This window comes from the organism of the source record quoted next, unplaced genomic scaffold (assembly GCF_019419815.1).
Source record: "Pyrus x bretschneideri cultivar Hongxiangsu unplaced genomic scaffold, Pyrus_bretschneideri_v1 Contig12, whole genome shotgun sequence".
Lineage (NCBI taxonomy): Eukaryota > Viridiplantae > Streptophyta > Magnoliopsida > Rosales > Rosaceae > Pyrus > Pyrus x bretschneideri.
In genome coordinates this window covers 1543117-1564765 of record NW_025999413.1, presented here as the reverse complement: position 1 = coordinate 1564765, position 21649 = coordinate 1543117, and the positions used below count along the sequence as shown (strand labels likewise).

Below are 21649 nucleotides of genomic sequence, written 5' to 3'. Positions count from 1 at the left end.
TGTTACGGTTTTCGGCCGGCAGGGGGTTTGGGTCTTTTGAGTATTCTCATCGGACGGAAGATATTGGACGCGTTGGATCAATTAGGACGGTAGGATCATCATGCTAGCATGGACCGAAGTGGCTGCCCGACTGACTCCGAAAAGACGAAAAAACCTTTGGTATCGTTTGGTATGCAGACGGGACGGGACGGGACAGGACGGAACGGAATGGAGCGGGAGTAAAGATGCCCTCGGATGGAAACAAGGAGGAAGAAGAAGGAGACGGAGATGTTATAATTTTGTGTTCCACGGATGTGGAACGAGTCGTTCCAGGGGGATGAGGTGGAACGAAAATTCACCCAAAACTCGTCCCGTAGAACAGCTCGTTCCATCCGTTTTAGGTGTACCAAACGTGGAACGGAACGCCTTGTCCCACTCTGTTCCGTCCCGTTTCACGTACCAAACGGTACCTTTGAGTTGGCTACACGCATTTAGTGGTATTTGTTAGGAAGTAGAAGAGCAACGAAAGTTATACTACAATTAACGTGAGAAAAAAAACATTCAGGTTGACTAGATCTCTATCGACCCGTCAAACATATCATTTTACTTGTGAATATATAATAATTCAAAATTGACACGTTTTATCACATTTCATTTTAATTTATATACGACTCTTATAACACGTATAGCACGAAATAAATTATTCAAGCTGTGTAAAAATTATAGTTTCTGAATGATTTCGTATTCATCAACATTAAAACCGAACGTTATTGCATAACTTGTTTAATAATCGTTTCGTTTTTAAAATTTTGAGAAAACTGATGTTCTTGCCATGTTTGAATTGACATTGACCGTTAATCGTGTTGCGTACTAAAATTGTACACGAACTGCCACCGTAGAAGATTGATTGAGGCGATGATTTGGTGTTCACATCAGCATATGGAGTGGTGGTCCCAAACCTAATAGGGTCCCGAGTCCGGAGTCCAGGCCGACTTTACCAGGCTAAAATGCCTCTCTGTAAGCCTTGGGCTTGATAATCACTAGGCCCACACAAACCAACCCGATTACTTACTTACAAGGTCCAACCTATAATTTTTCAGGTTTCGTCTGTTTATATATGTATTCTTTAAGAAGAGTTTGATTTTGAATAATTTCAAATAGAATTATGGTTTTTTTTTTTTAATTTATTGGTATTACATGGAAGGGGAGGTTTTTGAGACTATTTCAATAATTTAGAAAATGTGGAAGTTTCGACTCCCGAGCATGAATGGAAGTATAACACCTTATATATCCACGAAAAATTTGGACCACATGCAAAATAGAATTATGGTATTGTTAGTAAGGACATGTTTAGAATCGTTCAAGCTCTTGTGTTCGTTCCGTGTTATGTGAGAGATAGGATAATAAAATTAGGATTATAATATGTTGAGAGTTGAATTCCTCTTATATAATTGAACACACACACACACACACACACAAAAACTGCTAATACCAATTACACATAAGTGTGTGAAATAATTATGAAAATTCATGTTTGTGAGACTTACAAAGCAACGGCTTGTTGGAGTTAAATCATTGGTACCACATATGTGATGCATCTAAACCTAATAATTAAGTTCAATTTATAATAAGTATGAAAGGGTTAGATTATCTAAATCTTTGTTAAAGGGTTTCATAACAGTATTACCACACATGAGTATGAACATTAACAAATGACCTACGTGATGCTGTAGTAGACCGATATAATGTCAAATGTGTGACTCGATGGACCATGATGATAATGATATCTTCAAGCGTTCATTCTGAGTACGTGTTTCTAGTATGTCAGATACTAGCTAATTTGTTCTATTAGTGACTTGACAATCTTTGAGCTCCACCTATAAATACACTTGAACATGTTTTTATATGCGTGGGGGGAGAGAGAGAGAGAGAGAGAGAGTTATGAGGTACAATAAATCAAAAATTGCAATTCTAATTGCGTTTATGCTACTGGAAGGAACTTTGCTGCAATATTTTAGAACCAATGTGAAGGAGTATTCTGTAAGGTCGTTAAGCTCACCAGAAGGAAAGGTTTCCTTCAAAGTATGGAACTTCAACCACAACTACTACTACTACAACAACACTACTTCTGGGAATAATTGCAGAAACTGCAAGTTCCTCAAAAACAGAAGATTTAGCAACCTTGGCTTCCGACGACCAGCTGCTCCTAATCATGTCCCTGATGAAGAACAGAAGAGAAGCACACCGCATGGTGCAAACCCGCTTCACAACAGGTGATCGAACATCAATTTCGACGATTCAAGTCGTGCATGTGCAGGCTCCAGCTGGTCCTTCAAGCAGTTCAAGTTCGCCATCCAACATATGGTGTAGCTCACTGTATGGCTCGACTTTATTTACATATTGGTGGGAGCACTGTTAGTTTGAAGAACCTCCGGTGTGCTCTACAGCTGATACGTAATGTGGGGAGCGCTCTTTTTACTCACCTAGGGTTTTTTCCCACTGGGTTTTTTCCGATAAAGGTTTTTTCAAAGGCCATTTCAACTCCGAACCTTGTAACTCTTTCTAAACATTAATGGAGTTACAACTTATGTTTCTCAAAAAATGGTACTCTTTTAGTTTAAATTAGGTTAGGTATCAAATCATCAAAACATAGCTATTTTACTTCCAAGATAATTAGTTCATCATTTTCGTATCATACTTAATTTCTAATGTGATTGAGAAAGTTTACATAACTATGTTGCGGATAAATTAGCAGAAATTGGTCCTTCTTTGGAGTATGGTTGTCATATTTTTTAGGCTCCTCCCCATGTGTTGGTTGTTTAATTCAGTAAGATTTATAGGGGATTGCTAGACCCATATTTGTTTAGTTGTTTCTGTATTTGTGGTTGTAGGCCTTCTTTGTACCAACAAAAAAAATTTCACACAGATGAGATGATATATATATTTTTCTTTACCCTTTTGGATATAGAAAGAAAAATACACTGTGTGCAATGCATGGAGTCTGAAACGGAATATTTGAATCCAGCAGGATGTCCTGTGAGCCATCTTTCACAAGCCCTGTTGACAACCAATCTTCATTCTTCCTGACTTTGACATATGATTAGAAAGGACGAAACCAAAGGCAAAATAAATGAAAATTTTCTAAAGAAAAGGTAAAACTTTTAGTACGTTTCAAAAAAATGATAAGACTTTTGAGGCCCGAAAACTTAGAGGTAATCGAGAATATAATCGTGTGATAATATATTTATAGGCACAAGTATAAAACTCTCTCTCTCTAGTTAGAGTTAGTGAGACATAATTGACGTATATATTTTCGGTTACACATAAGAATCTCAATACAGTGTAAAAAAATCTGAAAAGTTGGGAAATAGGCAGCTGCCAAAAAAAAAGGGACCTGTCACTCCCAGATCGAGTTTCAATCAGAAAAAGACATTAAACAGCAAGATGCCAATAAAAAGAACTTCCTCTTTGGTCTATTTCACTAGCAAAGCGACAAATTCAAACTCTCTTTTGTTCATCTAAACGTGTGAGTTGTGAGATATATCACAGCAAAGTAAATCTCCTTTTTTCTGATTTTCCCAACACACCGTAAAGCTCGATTGGTTGATTGAGAGCAATTTTCTTTGTTATTGCACTCGAGGTTTCTAGTTTGAATCTTTTTTCCTGTAGTATCGCTTGTATAAAAAATTGTGCGAGTTGTGATATATCAAATCAGAGAAAATCTCCTTTTTTCTTATTTTCCCAATATATTGTAAGCTCGATCCCTTAATTGCACCCGAGGTTTCGAGTTTATATCTTCCTTCCTGCACATCGCTCTTATAAAACACTCTGGAAATATAATATACTTACCCTCTCTCTCTCCCCGGCCCCTAGCCGCCAGCGGAGAGGACAGTTACTCTACATACACCCCACAAAAAGTATATACTGCATTAAAGGAGAGACAGGCATTCTCTGGGCTCCTGAGTTTACGAAAACCCATCAAATCAGTACACCCAGCCGAAGAGTCGGTGTTATGGAATGTAATGGGACAAAGCGAATTCAGCAACAAAATGGGCTTTTAGGGTTTTGCATTTTAGGGTTTTGGTGTTTAGCAGGATAAGCTGGGGCCTTAGATTCCTTTTTTCTCCTTTGATTGCTTGTTTCAATGTGCATGGTGTGGAGTCTGCGGACCATATAGTCTAACTCCCAGATATAGCTTCTCACCTTGTCAGCCACTAATCACAGATTATAAGAGTTTACTTTTTTCTTCACCACGTGAAAGAATGATTTATATGAAAGGAAACTTAAGGTGATGAAATCTCAAATCAATCATGCTATAAATCTAAAAAATTTAAAATGTGTGACTCGTGTTATTGGTTTGGTGTGTCTAGGGTGCAAGTTAGATTGGAAATTCCAGGTGCAAGTTAGATTGGAAATTCCAATCCGCACCAAAAAATTCCGTCCTGAGTCCGAAGATATCCAATTTCAAAAAATTAATGGCAATACCTATCCAATTCAAAATTAAAAATTCTGATCCAAAATCTCTCAAACTAACTACTATTAAAAAAAAATCATGCATGTTCTTATTTTAACATATTTGTTTTTATATTTAGATATACTTTAATCGTTACTCTTTTATTTTGTCTAAGATATGATTTTATGTTATACACATACGTAATGACATACAAATATCGCAAAAGTTCGGAAAAAATATTAAATGGTGGATACTAAAAGTTCGCAAAATTTTTTAAAGTCTTGCAAAATGTAGGAGATCCGAACTATGTTCCAAAATTTCCGATAATATAAAATTCTGAAATTAGAACCAATATTTGATTCCATGATTTTTTTTTTTTAATTGACATTAAAATAGTTGTTTCCGATCCAATCCAACGGAAAATCACCCCTAGGTGTGTCACAGTAGTGTTTAGAGGTGTGTAGGCAAGTTTTTATCCACATGTGCTATTACACCTCATTTGTATACTTCTTTGGGTTCAGTTTTTAACATAACCCAATCAATATCACGGTTACTCGATCAAGTAGTTTAATTACATCTCGATAAGCTATCAATGTTGTTCCATTTTATCGAAAGCAAATTGTCCTGGACAATCTTGATATTATGTAAACTAGCAATTGTACACATGTATTATTATAATGAAAATAACATTTCCAAAAGAGAGAAAATATAAACGGTTTAAGTCGCTAAATCTTTTTGCTGGAGGACTTTCAAACGTTTTTTTGTCATTAAAGAGGTTGTTTATATCTTTAACGACTATTTATGGATAACTATTTCATCACTAAAAATTAATTTTATTTGGAAAAATAAAGGTGAAAAAGAGGCGGAAGAAAAAATGAGGACAACCACTAAGGTTACTTGGCTGTGCTTGAGAGAAAAGAAACAGTAAAATTATTTTTTGCCAATAAACCCTCGACAATGTTTTGGGCCTCACAACTATATTTTTCACTTATTTTTTTAGTTTTCGGCTTAAATATTCTACTAAATATACATTTGTTGCTCAGTAAATAGTAAATCTGCTTCCAAATGCCTTATAAAGTTTTCCGTAATGCTCACAAAAAATATTTCACAAAAATAAAAAACTCGCATTTTTTACAAAAAAAGTGTGGGTTAATACTCACAGTTTTTATTCGTTTTGCAAATTCATACATAAATCAATGTTCACATTCACCTCATTGTGAAGTTTTAAAAATTAATGTAAGACTTTCCGTCAATATATATCTTGAGGGTGGAATCCCATTTTGACAATGTTTTGGGCCTCCCTAGTCACTACTATATTTTTCAATTATTTTTTTTTTAGTTTTTGGCTTCAATAATCTACTAAATATATATTTGTTGCTCAATAAATCCTAAAACCGCTTCCAAATGTCTTATAAAGTTTTCCTTAATGCTCACGGAAAATATTTCGCGAAAATGAAAATTTTGCATTTTTGGCGAAAAAAATACGTGGGTAATTCATGTTTTTTAGTCAATTTTGCAAATTAGTAAATATATTATCATTCAATCTATTTATTTTCACATTCACCTCACCGTGAAGTTTTAAAAATTAATGTAAGAATTTCCATTGATATTCTTGAGGGTGGAACCCCATTTTGACAATGTTTCAGGCCTCACTAGTCATTGTTATATTTTTCACTTATTTTTTTAGTTTTCGGCTTAAATACTCTACTAAATATACATTTGTTGCTCAATAAATTGTAAATCCGCTTCCAAATACCTTATAAAGTTTTTCTTAATGTTCACGAAAAGATTTCGAGAAAATAAAAATTTGAATTTTTTTACAAAAAACGTGGGTTAACACTCACGATTTTTAGTCGGCTTTGCAAATTCATACATAAATCATTGTTCAATCTATTTATTTTCACATTCGCCTCACTATGAAATTTTAAATTTAAGTAAGACTTTCCATTAATATTCTTGAAGGTGGAACCCCATTTTGACAATGTTTTGGGCCTCACTAGTTACTACTATATTTTTCACTTATTTTTTAGTTTTCAGCTTAAATACTCTACTAAATATACATTTGTTGCTCAATAAATTGTAAAACCACTTCCAAAAGCCTTATAAAGTTTCCCTTAATGCCCATGGAAAATATTTTGCAAAAATGAAAATTTTTCATTTTTGACAAAAAAACGTGGGTTAACACTCACGGTTTTTATTCGGTTTTGAAAATTCGTATGTAAATCTCATTCAATCTATTTATTTTCATCTTCACCTCACCGTGAACCATTGTTACCCATATGAAGCATTGGTGCCTAGGGTAGGGCAGTTATAGGTGGTAGGGTTTAGTTTTAATTTCACGAGTTGACCATAGTTGCTGGGGGTGGGCATTTGTAGGCCGTTATCAATATGGGGTAAGGTTTAGCTTTAATCTCAGAGGTCAACCATAGTTGGCCAAACGAAGCATTGTTAGGGTTTGGGCATTTATAAGCCGCTATCAACCCTGATAGAATCCTCACTAAAGTCGTCACTATTAACATAGTAACTCCTTAAAAAAAAAAAAAATATGGTGAAAATTTATAACTCGCCGTGCAATTTTGTTTTTTCCTTTCAAAGGAAGGCGAACCGCTGTGCAATTTTGTTTTTTCCTTTTTGGGTAACACTTGCCAACAACGATGTTTTGACGTGCCACGATACGAGGGTTTGCGTGTCAAAGTGTTAGAAAAATGCATGTCATGCCTAGTCTTGATACAATAACCCTCACATCGCGGCATGCCAGAACATCGTTGTTGGCCGCGACGCTTGTTATGCCGTGCCACGATACGAAGGTTAGCGTGTCAAGACGAGTCATTACAAGCCATGCATTTTTCTAACACTTTGCCTACTATTTTGGAATAATTATAAACAAATAAAAAGATCTAGGAAATATATAAAGTGTTCATACCAGTAATAACCTTTGTAAATTCAAATTAGATAATGCATGTGTTCTTACCAATAAGAAGTTGTGGAAATATTCACCTTAGATATTGAACATGTTCTTACCGGTAAGAACACATGCAAAGAAAAGATGTGGAGTTTAATGGTGGTCAGCAGGTCTTGTGCACATTTCTGAGTTGTCGCATGAACCGGTATGTACAACAAAAGCATTTTCCTTTAGAACACCGATTCCTCCCTGCGCCCTCTCTATAAAAAAATGTTTATGGAACAACTTGATACCTATTAGTGGAGATATTTCCTCTCTTCTGCGATTGATATCTTTCTGACAGTTCGAGCATTCTCCTTACAAGGTATGTAGAGTTTCAGATGTGGTATCTGTTGGAGAAGAGCTTTTCCTTGATATGCATAGGTCAGGATGTTCGCGGTAACATTAAACTATTCCTTAAAGCTACTTTAACTCGATCTGGATCTTGAGGAATCCGTTTCATCAACCAAAGAAGAACCTAGTATTTGGGCAGCAGCTGGAGACCTTTCGTCTATGACGTTTCTACTCAACTATACATTATCTTGGGGAGAACTTATACATGGCAATACATAATTGGACAAAAAACACCATGAAACAATGAACACGTTCTATATAAGTTCGTCGAAAGTAACTTACATAAAACAGATTCATCCGCTGCACAGCATTCCTATCTAATCATGCATTGTCTTGAAGAGAAACTTATACATGACAAGCATAATTAGACAAAAAAAAAAAAAAAAAAACTACCTGATGATGAACCTGCTTCATATAAGTCATTCTCCGATTCATGACATAGCAAGTCGACACATCATCATTTTATACTTTTGAAGACGAAGAATAGAACTCAAAACACCCCAGTACGCTTGATTACTTGAGCTTGGTCATCAGCTCTCCCCACCTCTTGAATTAATTGCGTAAAGCGATACTATTAATCGATAATTAAGTTGTTAGAGAGAAAGAAATCGGATGTATATAACAATAATATTGAATTAATTGCAAATTAACAATAACTTTGAAAGTTTAAGAAAGACAATGACATTCCAAAATCAATGATTAATACATTAGCTATTAATCAAGGATCTAATCAAGATTAACACTCATGGTTTTTAATCGGTTTTGTAAATTCGTACATATCTATTTTTTTTCACCTTAACCTCATCGTAAAGTTTTTGAAAATATTTAGATCAAATAATGCACATGTTCTTACCGGTAAGAAGATGTAAATATTCAGCTTAGATATTGAACGTGTTCTTACCAGTAAGAAACTATGCAAATATTTAGCTCAAATATTGTACGTGTTCTTACCGGTAAGATCATGGGCAAACAAAAGGTGTGGAGTTTAATAGTGGTAAGCAAGGCCTTTGCACATTTCTGAGTTGTTGCATGAACCGGTATGTACAAAAAATACATTTTCCTTTTTTAAAATTTGTACTTAAACCATCATTCCATCTGTTATTTTCATCTTTCCCTCACCGTGAAATTTTGAAAATTAATGTTAAACTTTTCGTTGATATCTTGAGGGTGGAACCTCATTTTGACATTGTTTTGGGCCCTCATGACTATATTTTTCACTTATTTTTTTTAGCTTTTGGCTCAAATATTCTACTAAATATACATTTATTGCTCAATAAACCGTAAAATCGCTTCCAAATGTCTTATAATGTTTTCCTTAATGTTCATGGAAAATATTACAAGAAAATAAAAAATTTGCATTTTTCACAAAAACATGGGTTAACACTCACGATTTCTAGTCAGTTTTGCAAATTCGTACATAAATTATCGTTCAATCTATTTATTCACTTTTGCCTCACCATGAAGTTTTAAAATTAAAATAAGACTTTCGTTAATATTCTTGAGATGAAACCCTATTTAACAATGTTTGGACCTTACTACTATATTTTTCACTTATTTTATTAATTTTTGGCTTAAATATTCTACTAAATACACATTTATTGCTTAATGTTCGTAAAAATGCTTTCAAATGTCTTATAAAGTTTTTGCTTAATGCTCACACAAAATATTCCACGAAAATATTTTACCAAAAAATGTGGGTGTTAGGCGGACTTAACAAGCGCAAAACGAGACAAACTCGGGCTCACGGAAAACGAGGCAAGTTCCAGTGCAGCACAAACGAGGCGGCTCTCCTCACAGAAAAAGGAGCAAGCTTTTGGCATGCAAAACAATATGTGTTCAGCGCACTGAAAATGAGGTGGGATCAGTCGCGTAAACCAAGGCTCGCTCTATGCACGCAAAACGAGGCAGGTTCTGCTCACAGAAAATGAATAGCACTTGGGCGCACGAATCGTGCAAAACTGAGGCAGGCTCAACATATGGTAAATGCACCACGCAAATGAGGTGGGCTAGCCCACGAAAAACGTGGGCGAACTGACACATGCAAAATGAGGCAACCTCGGCACACGAAAAATGTGGTGGGAGCGGAGCACGCTAAACAAGGTGAGCCCATGCGCAACAATGCAGGCTTGGTGGACGGGTCAACCATTGTTGCTCGCACGAAGTATTGGTGGCAAGGGTCATTTATAGACTGTGACCATAGGGGGTAGGGTTTAGTTTTAATCTAGGGTTAACCAAAGGTGGCCAAACGAAGTGTTGTTTGCCTAGTGGGGCATTATAAGCCGCAATCAACCCTGATAGAATTCACACTAAAATCGTCACTTTTAACATAGTAACCCTTTCTTAAAAGAGAAAAAGATAAAAAAAAAAAAAATACACGGACTTGGGCATAACTAACTTGGCTAGCACATCATGCTTATTTCGTGCGTTCACGTCTTGTTTGGTACGCCACACTAACAATTTCCAGCAAGGCAAAAACTGGTACATCTCTTAAATGGAAATTTGCAATCATCAGGCTCTTAAAGCTATAAGAAATCAAGGCTGTGACTCGATACTCGCAGTTTCGTGCATCGAAAGAAACATCAGAGGAACGAAAAGATACTCTCAAATCCAAGAAATGTGTCTGCTTCCCTGGGTTTGCCAGCAGATGTCAACGAGCACCATTGCCTTTGTGGTACAAGCGGAGAAAGCTCATGTTTCCTCTTGCCAGCACTGCCTGGTTCCGGTGATTTCTTCGTATTCTTCAACATGGAGATATCAAAAGACAGCATTTTTGCAGCACCGTCGCCTAAACCTCTAGGAGACACATTTGATGCTTTTCTGGCTCCCGAATCTGAGACGAATGCAGTGTCTCTCAGAACTTTGTTCGACTCTGTTGTTCCTTTCAGCGTGCCAGTCGTATCCATACTCAATTCAAGGCGACTCTTGGAAGGATGTTCTTTCATGGTTGAATAACCAGAATCCACCACCCTCAATTTATTGATCACCGGAAAATTCTTGGCTTTTGTTCGAATGTGCTCAAATATTGTTTCTTCTCTTGAAGTTTTGAAAGTTCCATCTACGGGTTCAAGAGGAAGACCAGCTTCTACATACAAAGTAGAATGTAATGATTAACAGCTCCACATTACATATATAAGGACTAAAGAGTGATTAGTATGTGTTTCTGCGTGTGTTTGGGTAACGATCCTACCTCTGTCATCCATCGGGTTCATGGTAGCTGAGCTTCTGGGAGTAGGGAGATTGTTCATGTTATGTTGATTTTGTTCTGCCTCTTTGGGTTCTGAAGATGGATTCACCGCAGTCCGCCTTGGAATTTTATTCCATTCTAACTCTTCCAGAACCTCGAATTCTCTATGGGGTTCAAGCTGCTTCTCACGAGCACGTTTTCTTGTCAAAACCAAGGGTTCTGTGGATGCAGAATGCGCACCATTTGATGCCACCAAGACGGGGAAGTTCTTTGCCTTTTCACGTATGTGATCAAATACCGTTTGGTGTGTGATGATTTTGCATTCCTCCTCTTCAGCTTTGGCAGCGACCTCATCTTCTCGAATGTTGGCAGCAACCTCGTCTTCAGAAATTCGAGGTGAAATTTGTTGGTGATTAGGAGGGAAGGATTTAAAAACTCTCAGATGTTTAGTATTGTCAATTATCAATTAAACTCTACCTTCTTCAAACTCATCATCCAGGAGGTTGAAACTCGGCCTGTTATATAATCCAAATAATTCAAGTAAAATGTTAAGTAACCACGCCAGATTTCAGACCCCGAAAAGCAGTTTTAATAATCAGAAACGAAATACAAGTACCGGTGAAGAAAGACTCACATGGAACCATCTACCCTTTTGGATTTGGTCGATTTGGGATGCTCTTTCGTTGGAGCCTGACGTATAGTTTCAGCATCATCCTCTATGACACATACTTCCTTAGGTGGAGGACAAGAAGGCGGCTTTTTTCCCCGCTTGTTATTGCTTTCCTTCATTAATACAAGTTTCTGGGAGAGATCAATGCCGACTGCATGAACAAAACAACAAATCAGATATCGTTAAGTTAATAACCAGGGAAATTTTGTACAAGGCTATTGTAAAGTGGAAGAAACTAGAAATATCATGAGAGGGCAAGGAGGGGCTTTACTGTATTCTTCAAAAACAAGATCAGCCTTTACAGTGAGCTTTCCTTGTTGGGGATTCGACAGAAGAATTGTTGCGCTATAGGGGCTGCAACGAAAACAACCTAACTCAGCCTAAACAAGGTAATAATCATGAATCTGAAACTGCTGATATGCTTAAGGAAGTTTCTAAACAGGTATGCTCAACATGCCACCGTGTTTTCAAAGAGAGAAGAAATTTAAGGTTTAAGCCTGCATACCTGGAGAATTCCTCCACTCTGCAGCCAGAGGTAATAGAGTGGAAACAGGATATATACCAAACCACCACGACCGAAAAAAGAAAAGCTGAATGTTAGATATATGAAACATCTACTTGGCAGAAAGAACAATTCCGATGATTAGAAGGAAGCAACAAAGTTAGGAACTTAAGATCACCTTATTTTCTCATGAAAGACAATCAGGTTATCTTCTTCTGAACCAATAATCTGTGGCAAATACAACGTTAGAATTTGATTTGTATAATGTTAAAACTGAAACAGCAATTGAGAAATCATTCTTCATACCATATCAGCATAATGTCGTTTGGTTGGTTGGAGTGTCGCTGATAGCCTAGTCAGTGTTACCACAAGCTTCAGTTTCCCTTGCCTCTGACACTCATTTTCTTCGACCTTCATCTCAACTTTTGGAGGTAGTGAATGTAGAGACTCTTTCAAATGGTTTCCAAATGGGTATTTTCGACCAGTGACTATCTCTATTCTCCTGGGATCAGCCTCAGCCAGTGTGTCGAACGATCTGACTCCCATTGAATGTAGTGCCTGAAGGAAGAAAAGTTGCAAAGAGTCAGTATTCGAGTGACTCAAGAATACAGAAACATGTCTTTTTCACGAAACAGATGAAGTTGAACACCTTTGCAGTCACCATTCCAATCCCGGGTAATTGTTTCAGCAGGTATGGGCTGTCATCCCAGAGTTTTTGATACAACGACTTTGCCAGAAGCATCGAGTTCAAGGCTCCCTTGTAGTTCTTTTGGTAAATAAAAAATTCTTTCATACACCTTGCAATTCTACAGCCATTTGAGCATATAGAGTTCATATCCTGTGGCAAAGAAACCAATTTGGTTTCAGCAACGTAGCTCTGAACATAATCAAATGCAAAGGGGATCAAGATTATGAGGGACACATTAAAGAATATGAAGAATGAAACCTGGGTAAGGGATAGATCATGAACCAAAGGATCACCCGTCAAGCAGTCATTAGCCAGAACAAATGTTTTTTCTTCTCTGGTCTGAATACGCTTTTGTCGCTTCCCTTTGTCACCAAGGACATGAAAGCGAAGTCGGCCATCTTTATCAGCATTTATGTCATTTAAAAGCTTCTTCTCACTGCGTCTGAGCTGTATCCCTTCATACAGCAGCAGATAGATACACATAATTCCTTCATTTCACTTTTCAAAAACCAGTGAAAACGTAAGCAACTATACACAATACATTACATGAAATTTCCTCAGCTCGACATATAACATGAAGAGCATCTTCCAAACTGCAGTTTACAGGTGTCTGCATAATGTGTTTCATTGTGTCAAATTTCAAGTAGTATTTTGTCATCAGCCTCCCAGGTTCTGACGGAATAAAGCAGAAAAATAATGTTAGAAATTAGAAAGTCATCAGCGAATTCTGAAAGGTACCACTTCATGGGTTAATGGTATTGATACCTAGTGGTTTCAAAAGAAAACCATCTTTATCGGTCCGTATCATCTGATGCTGTGACAACTCATTAACTTTCTTCAGACAGACCTCTGATAGAAAATAACAGTGATAATCAAATGAGTGAGAGAGAAAGAGAGAGAAGGATACGTATAAGGGCAAAGGGGATCCAGCGATAATTCTACAAGTAAACAGTTTCAGTACCTTGCATATGCTTTTCTATACGGTCTTTAGAAATCACTTTTCTAACTGAATAGTGCACAGGGTTCTAATATGCATTAAACATTTCTGAAATTAGTTTATATCAGAAAGAAATATATGAAGATATCTTTTAAATAGGTGATGTGATTACATGCCTTCTTCATTCTCACGTACAAGAAAGAGCACTTCATCCATTCAATTGCCCTTGGAATATCAGAGACAGTCAATTGAACTATCTCAGCGGTTAAATGCTCCGTCAAACATGAAAGCAATCTAATGAACGAGACAATACAACCTCATCAGAAGTCATGCAGTATTTAACAATATACCCTCAAATGCCTAGCTCACTAAATTCGTTCAGGAATTAAAAACTATGTACATACTGTGATTCCACCATCTCGCATCCATTCAATAGATTTTCGTACAAGTGAACCTGAGATCAAGAACATAATTAATATATTCCAAAAATAGGACTTCTGAGATCATACAGAATTAGTTTAATTGCTAAAAAATAAAGTAAAAATGAAAAAAGAAAAGTAGTTCAACACCACCACCAATGCACAAGAGAGTAGGAAGAGGAAAGGCATCGAACTACCGTGTCTTTTCTTGTCATGATTACAACCATTCCTGTATCATCAAATGGTGGTCGGCCAGCTCTCCCACACATCTGCAGGGTGAGTACAACTAACATAATTTTAAACTCAAATTGGAATTGATAGAACAAGATCTTATTTTATTTTAAAAAACTTGTCGTCATTTCTTTCAAATAGAATCTTGACAAACCTGTAGTATTGTAGACCGGTCATATTCCATGTAGAGACCTTTTTCTTTGTTGCTGGACAGAAAGCACATGTTCATGAATAAAGAGAAGAGGTCCTCTCAAGCTTCAATACATTGGTTGGAAGAGATGGAACTTTAACGTACAAGTGCTGTGTTGATTTTATGACTACTGTATGTGCTGGTAGGTTGATTCCATGAGCAAGGGTATTTGTTGTGCACAAAATTTGAATATCGCCCTTAAGAAAAAGACTTTCAATGAGGTTACGATCCTTCATGGAAAGGCCACCGTTGTGATAACCAACTGCAAACAAGCAATTTATTTGATAACAAATCAATGTGGGCCTTGCAGTACATCAAAGTTTACTGCAAACCAAACAGAAAAACAAGTAGCCCTTACCACCGTAGGGAATATAAGATTGCATTTGTTTGTCACCGCATGAAAATGAAGCTTCCCTTAGCCTCTCTTGCTGTTCTTTGCTTTTAATGAATGGATTTGAGTGGCCAAAGGCCATGACTGTCTGCGTGAGCCTCTGTGCTGCTTCTTGTGCACCTTTTCTAGTTGAACAGAAAACCAAAGCAGATTTCCCTCTTGAATATTGCATGAGGACATCTGTAAGTCAGTTTTAAGCATATAAGTTATTGATGGTCTTTAAGAATTGATGTACTAAATCACACATAGATTTAATGCAAATATAGATTTAAAGGCAGGCATCTATTGAAGCGTTGTCTTTACCGAAAATGTAGTTTTGAAGGCGCTGGAAAAGGGAACAAGTATAAACCATCAGAAAGTGAATATTGGTTTTATTTGTCAAGTATCTACTTTCCTAGTACATGGAATGATGGAATTTCTGAAAAAATAGAAGCATATGGTTTAATATTATCATAAGTGTACACTGTAGTCTAAACAATTACCTTTTCGAATAGGAAATCATTTTTTGCGGGGGTGTAGCCTGCACAATAGGTAGTTTTGAGTATGAATAAATAAATGGGAACAAAAAATGATAAAAAAACACTGTGCTTCTGCACAAAGTGATAACTAACAAACATTCGTCTTCCTCCAATAAAGGATATATCAGGAAGCTTTTCCTCTTAAAAGCATCTTGACAAAAAGCAGAGAGTGTTTGCAGTGAGTTTTCATAGAAAAGAATAGGAAAGCAGAGTGGATACCAAAAACTTTTGTTGTCAACTTTACAGGCCTCATCTCTTCTCCAAACCTAAAGTTACATCAGATAGATTAATAAATAACTGGATGCTCATATTAATTAAGGTAAAGTATATCCTAATGAAATAAACTTAAAGTTTGAGAGACCTTTTAATTCCCTGGACCGGAACCTTGAGCCATTCCGCTGTAGTGGTTTTGCATACAGTTACAGTGTGTAATTGTATAATCATTTATCATTTGTAGTCTTTCAAACATAGTAAACACAATAAACTGTAATCATACTGTTTCTTTTAACAATCAGAACCCCCAATGAATGCAAATCTCACCAAGGTCCTCAATATTTGGAATGGTAGCAGACACAGCCAGGAAACGTACGTGAGCCAGAGAGCTTGATTTTAATTCAGGGTTCTGAGCAAGCATTTTTATTCTACTAACTATTGCCTCCAAAACCGCTCCACGAGGATCATTCAACAGATGAACTTCATCAATAAGTAGAAGTGCTATATCACTGAAAAAGCTCATTCCACCATCCTTTGCACGATACCTGGTTACTGCATCAAATTTCTATTTAAAGAAGAAAAAAAAATCCATTTAGTCATGCTCCTAATGTGTCGTAATAAAGCCCATTTTAAAAAAATGTGATAACTGAGAATGAAACCTGCCTCATAAAGAATTTATACACGTGGAACTACATAGAAGCATATGTTTGTAAGTATGAACGCAAATGGAAGTCAGGATCCTCAAGGAGGGATTGGATTCAAGTTGAGGCGATTAAAAAGGAGAGACCAGAAGAGAATGCAGGTTGACACAGGTTAGACAAGGCAGGAACCTGAAGGGATTGGGTATTTCCATTGGTATCATTAAGTTTTAACTATATATATTTGTGTAGCAATAGCATACATCTTCATACATACCTCAGGAGTGGTTAATATAATGTCTGCTTCCTGTATATTCCTGACGTTGTATGATTCATTATCTCCAGTAAGCTCCAAGCAAGTTATCCCCCAAGACCCGAACTTCTGGTTCCAGTCACGAACCTTCTCCTGGACTAAAGCCTTTGATGGGGCTATATAGATCTTGATTCCACAAGGAAATAAGTTATACAGAATGAATAACTAACTGCCGCACAGTGAGACTATGCATAAGCTTTCATTCAAAGAAACAAGAAAAAGACTACGCTAATTTCTAGTCCAAAAGAGTGGACCATGTGCAACAATGGAAGAGCATGGATTGTCCAATAAGAAAAAGGACAAAAGAAAACTTGGCTGGCACACCAAAGCCTAAATCAGAAGAGAACATATCGTATGAATGAGAATTAAGACTAGATTAATAATAGGGGGCATATAAAAGAAAATCAGTGAGAGTGTATGTGGTTCCATTAAAAGCCCAAATCAAGAAAACTAAGGCTCCCACGCATATATTGTAGTACTACCTAATGTTTGTTACCCTACTTTGGGTTCGAGACAAAAAAAAAAAAAAAAACTTTACTGTTTTGAGAGTTCGAGACATCAAAAAACTTACTGTTTTGAGAGTTCCATTTGTACGACCAAGCCTCCCATCCTCAGAGAGGAATCGTGAAAGGAGCCTCAGAATGCAAAGCTCGAAGATGACTGTTTTACCACTCCCAGTTGGTGCTGACACAACCATGTTTGTATCTGAGTGGAAACAAACAGGAAAGCATTCGCTCTGCAGAGAATTGAAGTACCTACATGCATAGGAATGGAATACATCTTAAGAACAACTCACTGCACACCATGTGGATAGTATACACATAATCAAATCATGCAGATATCAAAACGTTCAAAGCAAAAGCTATTATGCACCTTCAGTGTTAGAAATATGCAGCAATCGGAAACATCTAAAACAAACTGATACCAGTAATTGAGCTTTAAGAACTTCAGTGGAAAGAAGATTACCTAAAATTAAACGATGATCGAAAGGGAGCAGGCAAATCTGACATGGACTTCAGTGTATACGAATCCATGGTTGAACTCGTCTCCTGACACACCGAGTGGAGGAAATGAATCATCAAATTATGATCCACATAATTAGTTGCATTTGTCACTCTTAGATATCTTTTTGCATATCAAAGTATCAAAAGAAAGACATCGAAGCGCATAAATTTTCAATTCCTCGCATGTGCAGATCCATTCAAATCGAAATTTGTATATAAAGGCTCAAATGCATAACAGAATCCAGAAACTTCCCCAAAAATCAAACGACAATGATTAACCAAATTAGAAGTCTCAAACTTGAATTTCAAACAAAATTAAGAGAAATTTACTGGAAGTCGCTTGACAAATCATACATCCAACAAAGTTACAGCGATCAAATAACAAGCAGCATATAAACATGTTAAATCTCTTCAAATTCCTCTTCGGATCTTTGAAATCGAATTAAATTGCAAACAGAATCAGTTCTCAAAGTCTTAAACCAAAAATGTATCCACAGCAGTAGCAAATCGCAGCAAATATGTAAGAATGAATTCAAATAGTTAAGTTCTTAGTTCGATCGAGCTCCATTTTTTAAAATTCCATGAAACTGCAAAATTACAATCCGAAGTTAAAAAATGGTCGCGAAATTGAAACCAGCACGATTTCGATATATAGGAATTCTCTTGGAGTAAAATTCGAAAATATACTGACCGGTTTGTCGATTGAAAATGCAGCTCCCGAGCTGGTCGTCGGTCCAGAAACTCGGTCAGTTCAATCCAAATGCATGAAGAGAGAGAGAGAGAGAGAGAGAGAGAGAGAGATTAGGACGAAGCTTCGGCTCTCGCGCGATGGAGAGAGGTTTGGACTTTGCAGTGTGCAGGTGAAGGAAAACGGGGACTGTCAAATGAAGTTGAAAGGTTTTTATATGGTCCGAGTTGGGCCTTTTGGCGGGAGAAGGGTCTGGAACCGCACTGATGCAAAATGCGTGAACGTTCAAGCAATGACAAAATGTGGTAGCATTACCGATTATGTTTCGAATTACTTTTAAAATAGTTAAAAGTGTTTTTGAGAAAAAAATTTTGAAATTAATTTTTGGTAAAAATATAAGTAAATTTTGAAAAATTATTTAAATTGTTTTGAATATGCCTTTTTTTTTTTTTTTTTGTAAAAGATGATCTATAAATGCAAGCCACTGGAACAGAGTGGTTTCGGATTATCCTGATCACTGTGTAAAAATTTTCTAACAGCCTCAAGCATGCTCTTGTAGAGCTATGAGACATGAGAAAGAACATGAATTGTCCTCGCGAAGAATTTGAGTTTACGATGTCGTGTCTTATATTTTTCTAACAGTTTTGTTTATTTTGTCTTTGTGGTTTAGTGAAACTCAAGGGATGAGGTTTTAAAATCGACTTAATGTTATTTCTAAAGCAACCTAGTCCATTATTATTTTGCATCTATATATCCTCTTTGCCATCCTTTTTTTGTCAAACAATTCAAATCATATATGTTTAAATTTTATTCTTATAATTTCAAAATTACTAGTTACGCTGCTCTTTACCTCTCATTTAGTTGTATTATGCACTTCTTTTTATTCTCTCTATTACATTTAATGGGTCTTTCAATTTTGTGAAGACTACTTCAATTGTTAATGTTAGATTTTGAAATTTTTTATCTATACATATATGAAAGACCCTCTCTCACAAAGAATTTGGCTCTACCACTATGAACGATATACTTAAAAACCTCATTTCAATCCAACTCCAAATGTTACATAATCGATTCAAGCAATATATTCATATCCAACCCAATTTCAAAGCGATTAATCTGAATTTAATTCCAAATTTTAACTAATCTGAGTTATACAAAATAACAACTCAAACTCGTATGCATTATTCACGCCTGTCTGCTCTAGCCAACTTCACTAAATTCTACTTTCAGCATGACAAAGTTTGTCCATCCCTATCAAGGCTATTAAGGGTGCTTTGGTCTTCCAAGTTACTTTTGTCGTGGTTATGTGATGTGAGGAAATTTCTATTTACTGAAAATTTCCAGATCATGATTTGGACACACAGTAAATGCTACAAAAAAGGAAATGCCAAATAGTAATCTTTTCCCCCATTATTTGATTTGATTCTTCTTCACATGGACGGAGGCAACATATGCCAAATTATTTATACACTTAGAAATGAAGCATCAGTTCAAACACTTATTTTAAAATACTCTATGAAGTTCTACATTATTTCTACTCTCTCACACTTTCTGAGCCATGTAATTTTTTCCATTACCTAATGATTTATATTTCACCATTCTAAACACCAATTACCCAAAATCATGTTGTTGAACATTAAGTTAATAGCATTGTATCAAAATTTTAATTTAATTTCATTATTCGAAGTTGCTCTCACTAAAAATGTTTCTAGCTCCATCCATGCTTCTCCACACTTTTTTTTTTTTTTTGTCAGTCATAACCACCCCATCAATGTCATTTCAATCCACCTTTTACTTTGATCAACTTACCTTAACCTTCACTTGGAATCCTATAACTCAATTTACATCTTTTCATCTTTTCGCACGCTTGGTGTTAGAGAGGGGAAATCAAACTTAAAAGATCTCGGGTATTCAGATAAATATTTTTAATTACTTGAGTTACGAGAAGCTCCTTGCGAAAGATTACAAGGTTGTTATGTCTTGTTTCTTTTTATGAAAAAAATGTATATCTGAAATTAAGTAAGAAAATAAGAGCAGTTGCAACCTTGCCGGAGAAAAAAAAAAAAAAAAAAAAAGGAAAAAGGAAAAAAAGACCATATGCATGCACTTACGAAATTTGCTATATGTGTATATAGAGCCGTCCCGAGTATAAATCTAGATCAAGGCTGACCAAACAAAGGCGAAAATATCCATCACCATTTGAGAGGATAAAACGCACCACTCGACACATGGTTGTCTCCTACCATTCAATTTTTGTGTCCGTAGTCAGATTATATGAAATGTCTGACCCACTCGCAAAAGAATGAAACGTTTTTGCTGGGCTTTGTATTTAAGGAAAGTGTTATTCAGACATCGATTTTTATCTTTCACGTTCTTTTGTTTGATCATCTTCAATTCATACGACCTAACAGTTGAAAATTGAGAAGGTGTATGAGAAGTAAAAATAAGTATGTAAATAACCTTACCTGTGCTTAACTATTCCTTTGCATTGGACTTTGTACTTAATTACAATCAAGTGATACCTAAATATAAAAGAAATTTTGTCTAAATTAACTGTCGACATAAAATTTTCTCCTTATCGTGATATTTGAAAGAAGAGAGAAGAAATATTTGTCTAAACTGTCGACCTAAAATTTTCTCCTTTGACACGTACCCCTTCATCTTTTGTCTTTGTCCACATAAGTCCAACTAGTGTTCAATTGAACACTTGAAAGCAAAGGTTGGAACTAGTGAAAGCAAATTGATCCGCAAATTGATACATATGACTAATTGAAAGAGAAATGAGTTATATAGCGAGTTCACCGTTATTATAAGTTCAGTATAATAATATAATTGTATGTATAAATTTCTCTTCATATATTACTGTGTTATTAAATTGGAATGTCATAAAAAGAGGTCTATTACATCGGCTAATGACCAATATATATATTTGTTGATGAGTACAAGCAAAAATAATAATACTCACCAAAATACTTGCACATAATAAAGTGGGTAAAAGGCGTATCAACGTATATCAACAGTTATATAATAGAATTATTAGCCATTAATAGAGAAATTTTTTAATATATCAAAAAATTGCTTAATACACCAAATATCATAATTCAAATAGTTGGTAACTTAAAAAGAATTTAAACCAATTATATTATAACATATAATGTGTCAGGCTGTGTTCGACACGCTGAAAATATCTCCCACTAATAAGATTGTTATCGACATATTCTGCGCAGTAACTATAAACTTGTTTGACACAGCATCTAAACCTAAAGCACCAAAAAAGTCAGACAGGAAGATTTGCGTGCAATGCTTCTGCCTCCTTTTCCTTCTTTACCTTAAGCT

General features: G+C 36.0%; 1 protein-coding gene across 2 annotated transcripts; it reads right to left on the bottom strand.

Annotated features, from left to right (window-relative positions):
* Positions 1 to 9902: 9902 nt before the first annotated feature.
* LOC103926950 (DExH-box ATP-dependent RNA helicase DExH17) lies at positions 9903 to 18786 on the bottom strand. 2 transcript variants are annotated; one of them, XM_048577849.1, is made up of 28 exons: positions 18317 to 18786; positions 17588 to 17670; positions 17193 to 17376; positions 16586 to 16747; positions 15998 to 16235; positions 15819 to 15855; positions 15677 to 15723; positions 15422 to 15459; positions 15243 to 15264; positions 14907 to 15119; positions 14654 to 14810; positions 14513 to 14564; positions 14325 to 14396; positions 14113 to 14162; positions 13885 to 14002; positions 13733 to 13796; positions 13537 to 13620; positions 13318 to 13443; positions 13030 to 13226; positions 12733 to 12921; positions 12390 to 12641; positions 12262 to 12311; positions 12087 to 12104; positions 11853 to 11935; positions 11546 to 11732; positions 11389 to 11426; positions 10915 to 11292; positions 9903 to 10806 (listed from the first exon to the last, which is right to left on the bottom strand). In XM_048577849.1, exons 2-28 carry the CDS (start codon positions 17653 to 17655, stop codon positions 10307 to 10309), a joined length of 3624 nt encoding a protein of 1207 aa, XP_048433806.1. In that variant the 5' UTR covers positions 17656 to 17670; positions 18317 to 18786; the 3' UTR covers positions 9903 to 10306. The 2 variants fall into 2 exon arrangements, with proteins under 2 accessions (XP_048433806.1, XP_009334110.2); XM_009335835.3 differs by having other exon boundaries at positions 9904 to 10809; positions 18317 to 18785.
* Between the last annotated feature and the right edge of the window lie 2863 nt (positions 18787 to 21649).

Bases quoted from the DNA above. Each gene is read 5' to 3' on its own strand.
- LOC103926950 (XM_009335835.3), bottom strand. From the start codon at position 17,655: ATGGATTCGTATACACTGAAGTCCATGTCAGATTTGCCTGCTCCCTTT. The intron at 14,003-14,112 runs GTATGTACATAG...CTCGTTCATTAG, and splicing joins TGCGAGATGGTGGAATCACA to ATTGCTTTCATGTTTGACGG. The intron at 11,427-11,545 runs GTGAGTCTTTCT...ATTATATAACAG, and splicing joins AAAAGGGTAGATGGTTCCAT to GCCGAGTTTCAACCTCCTGG.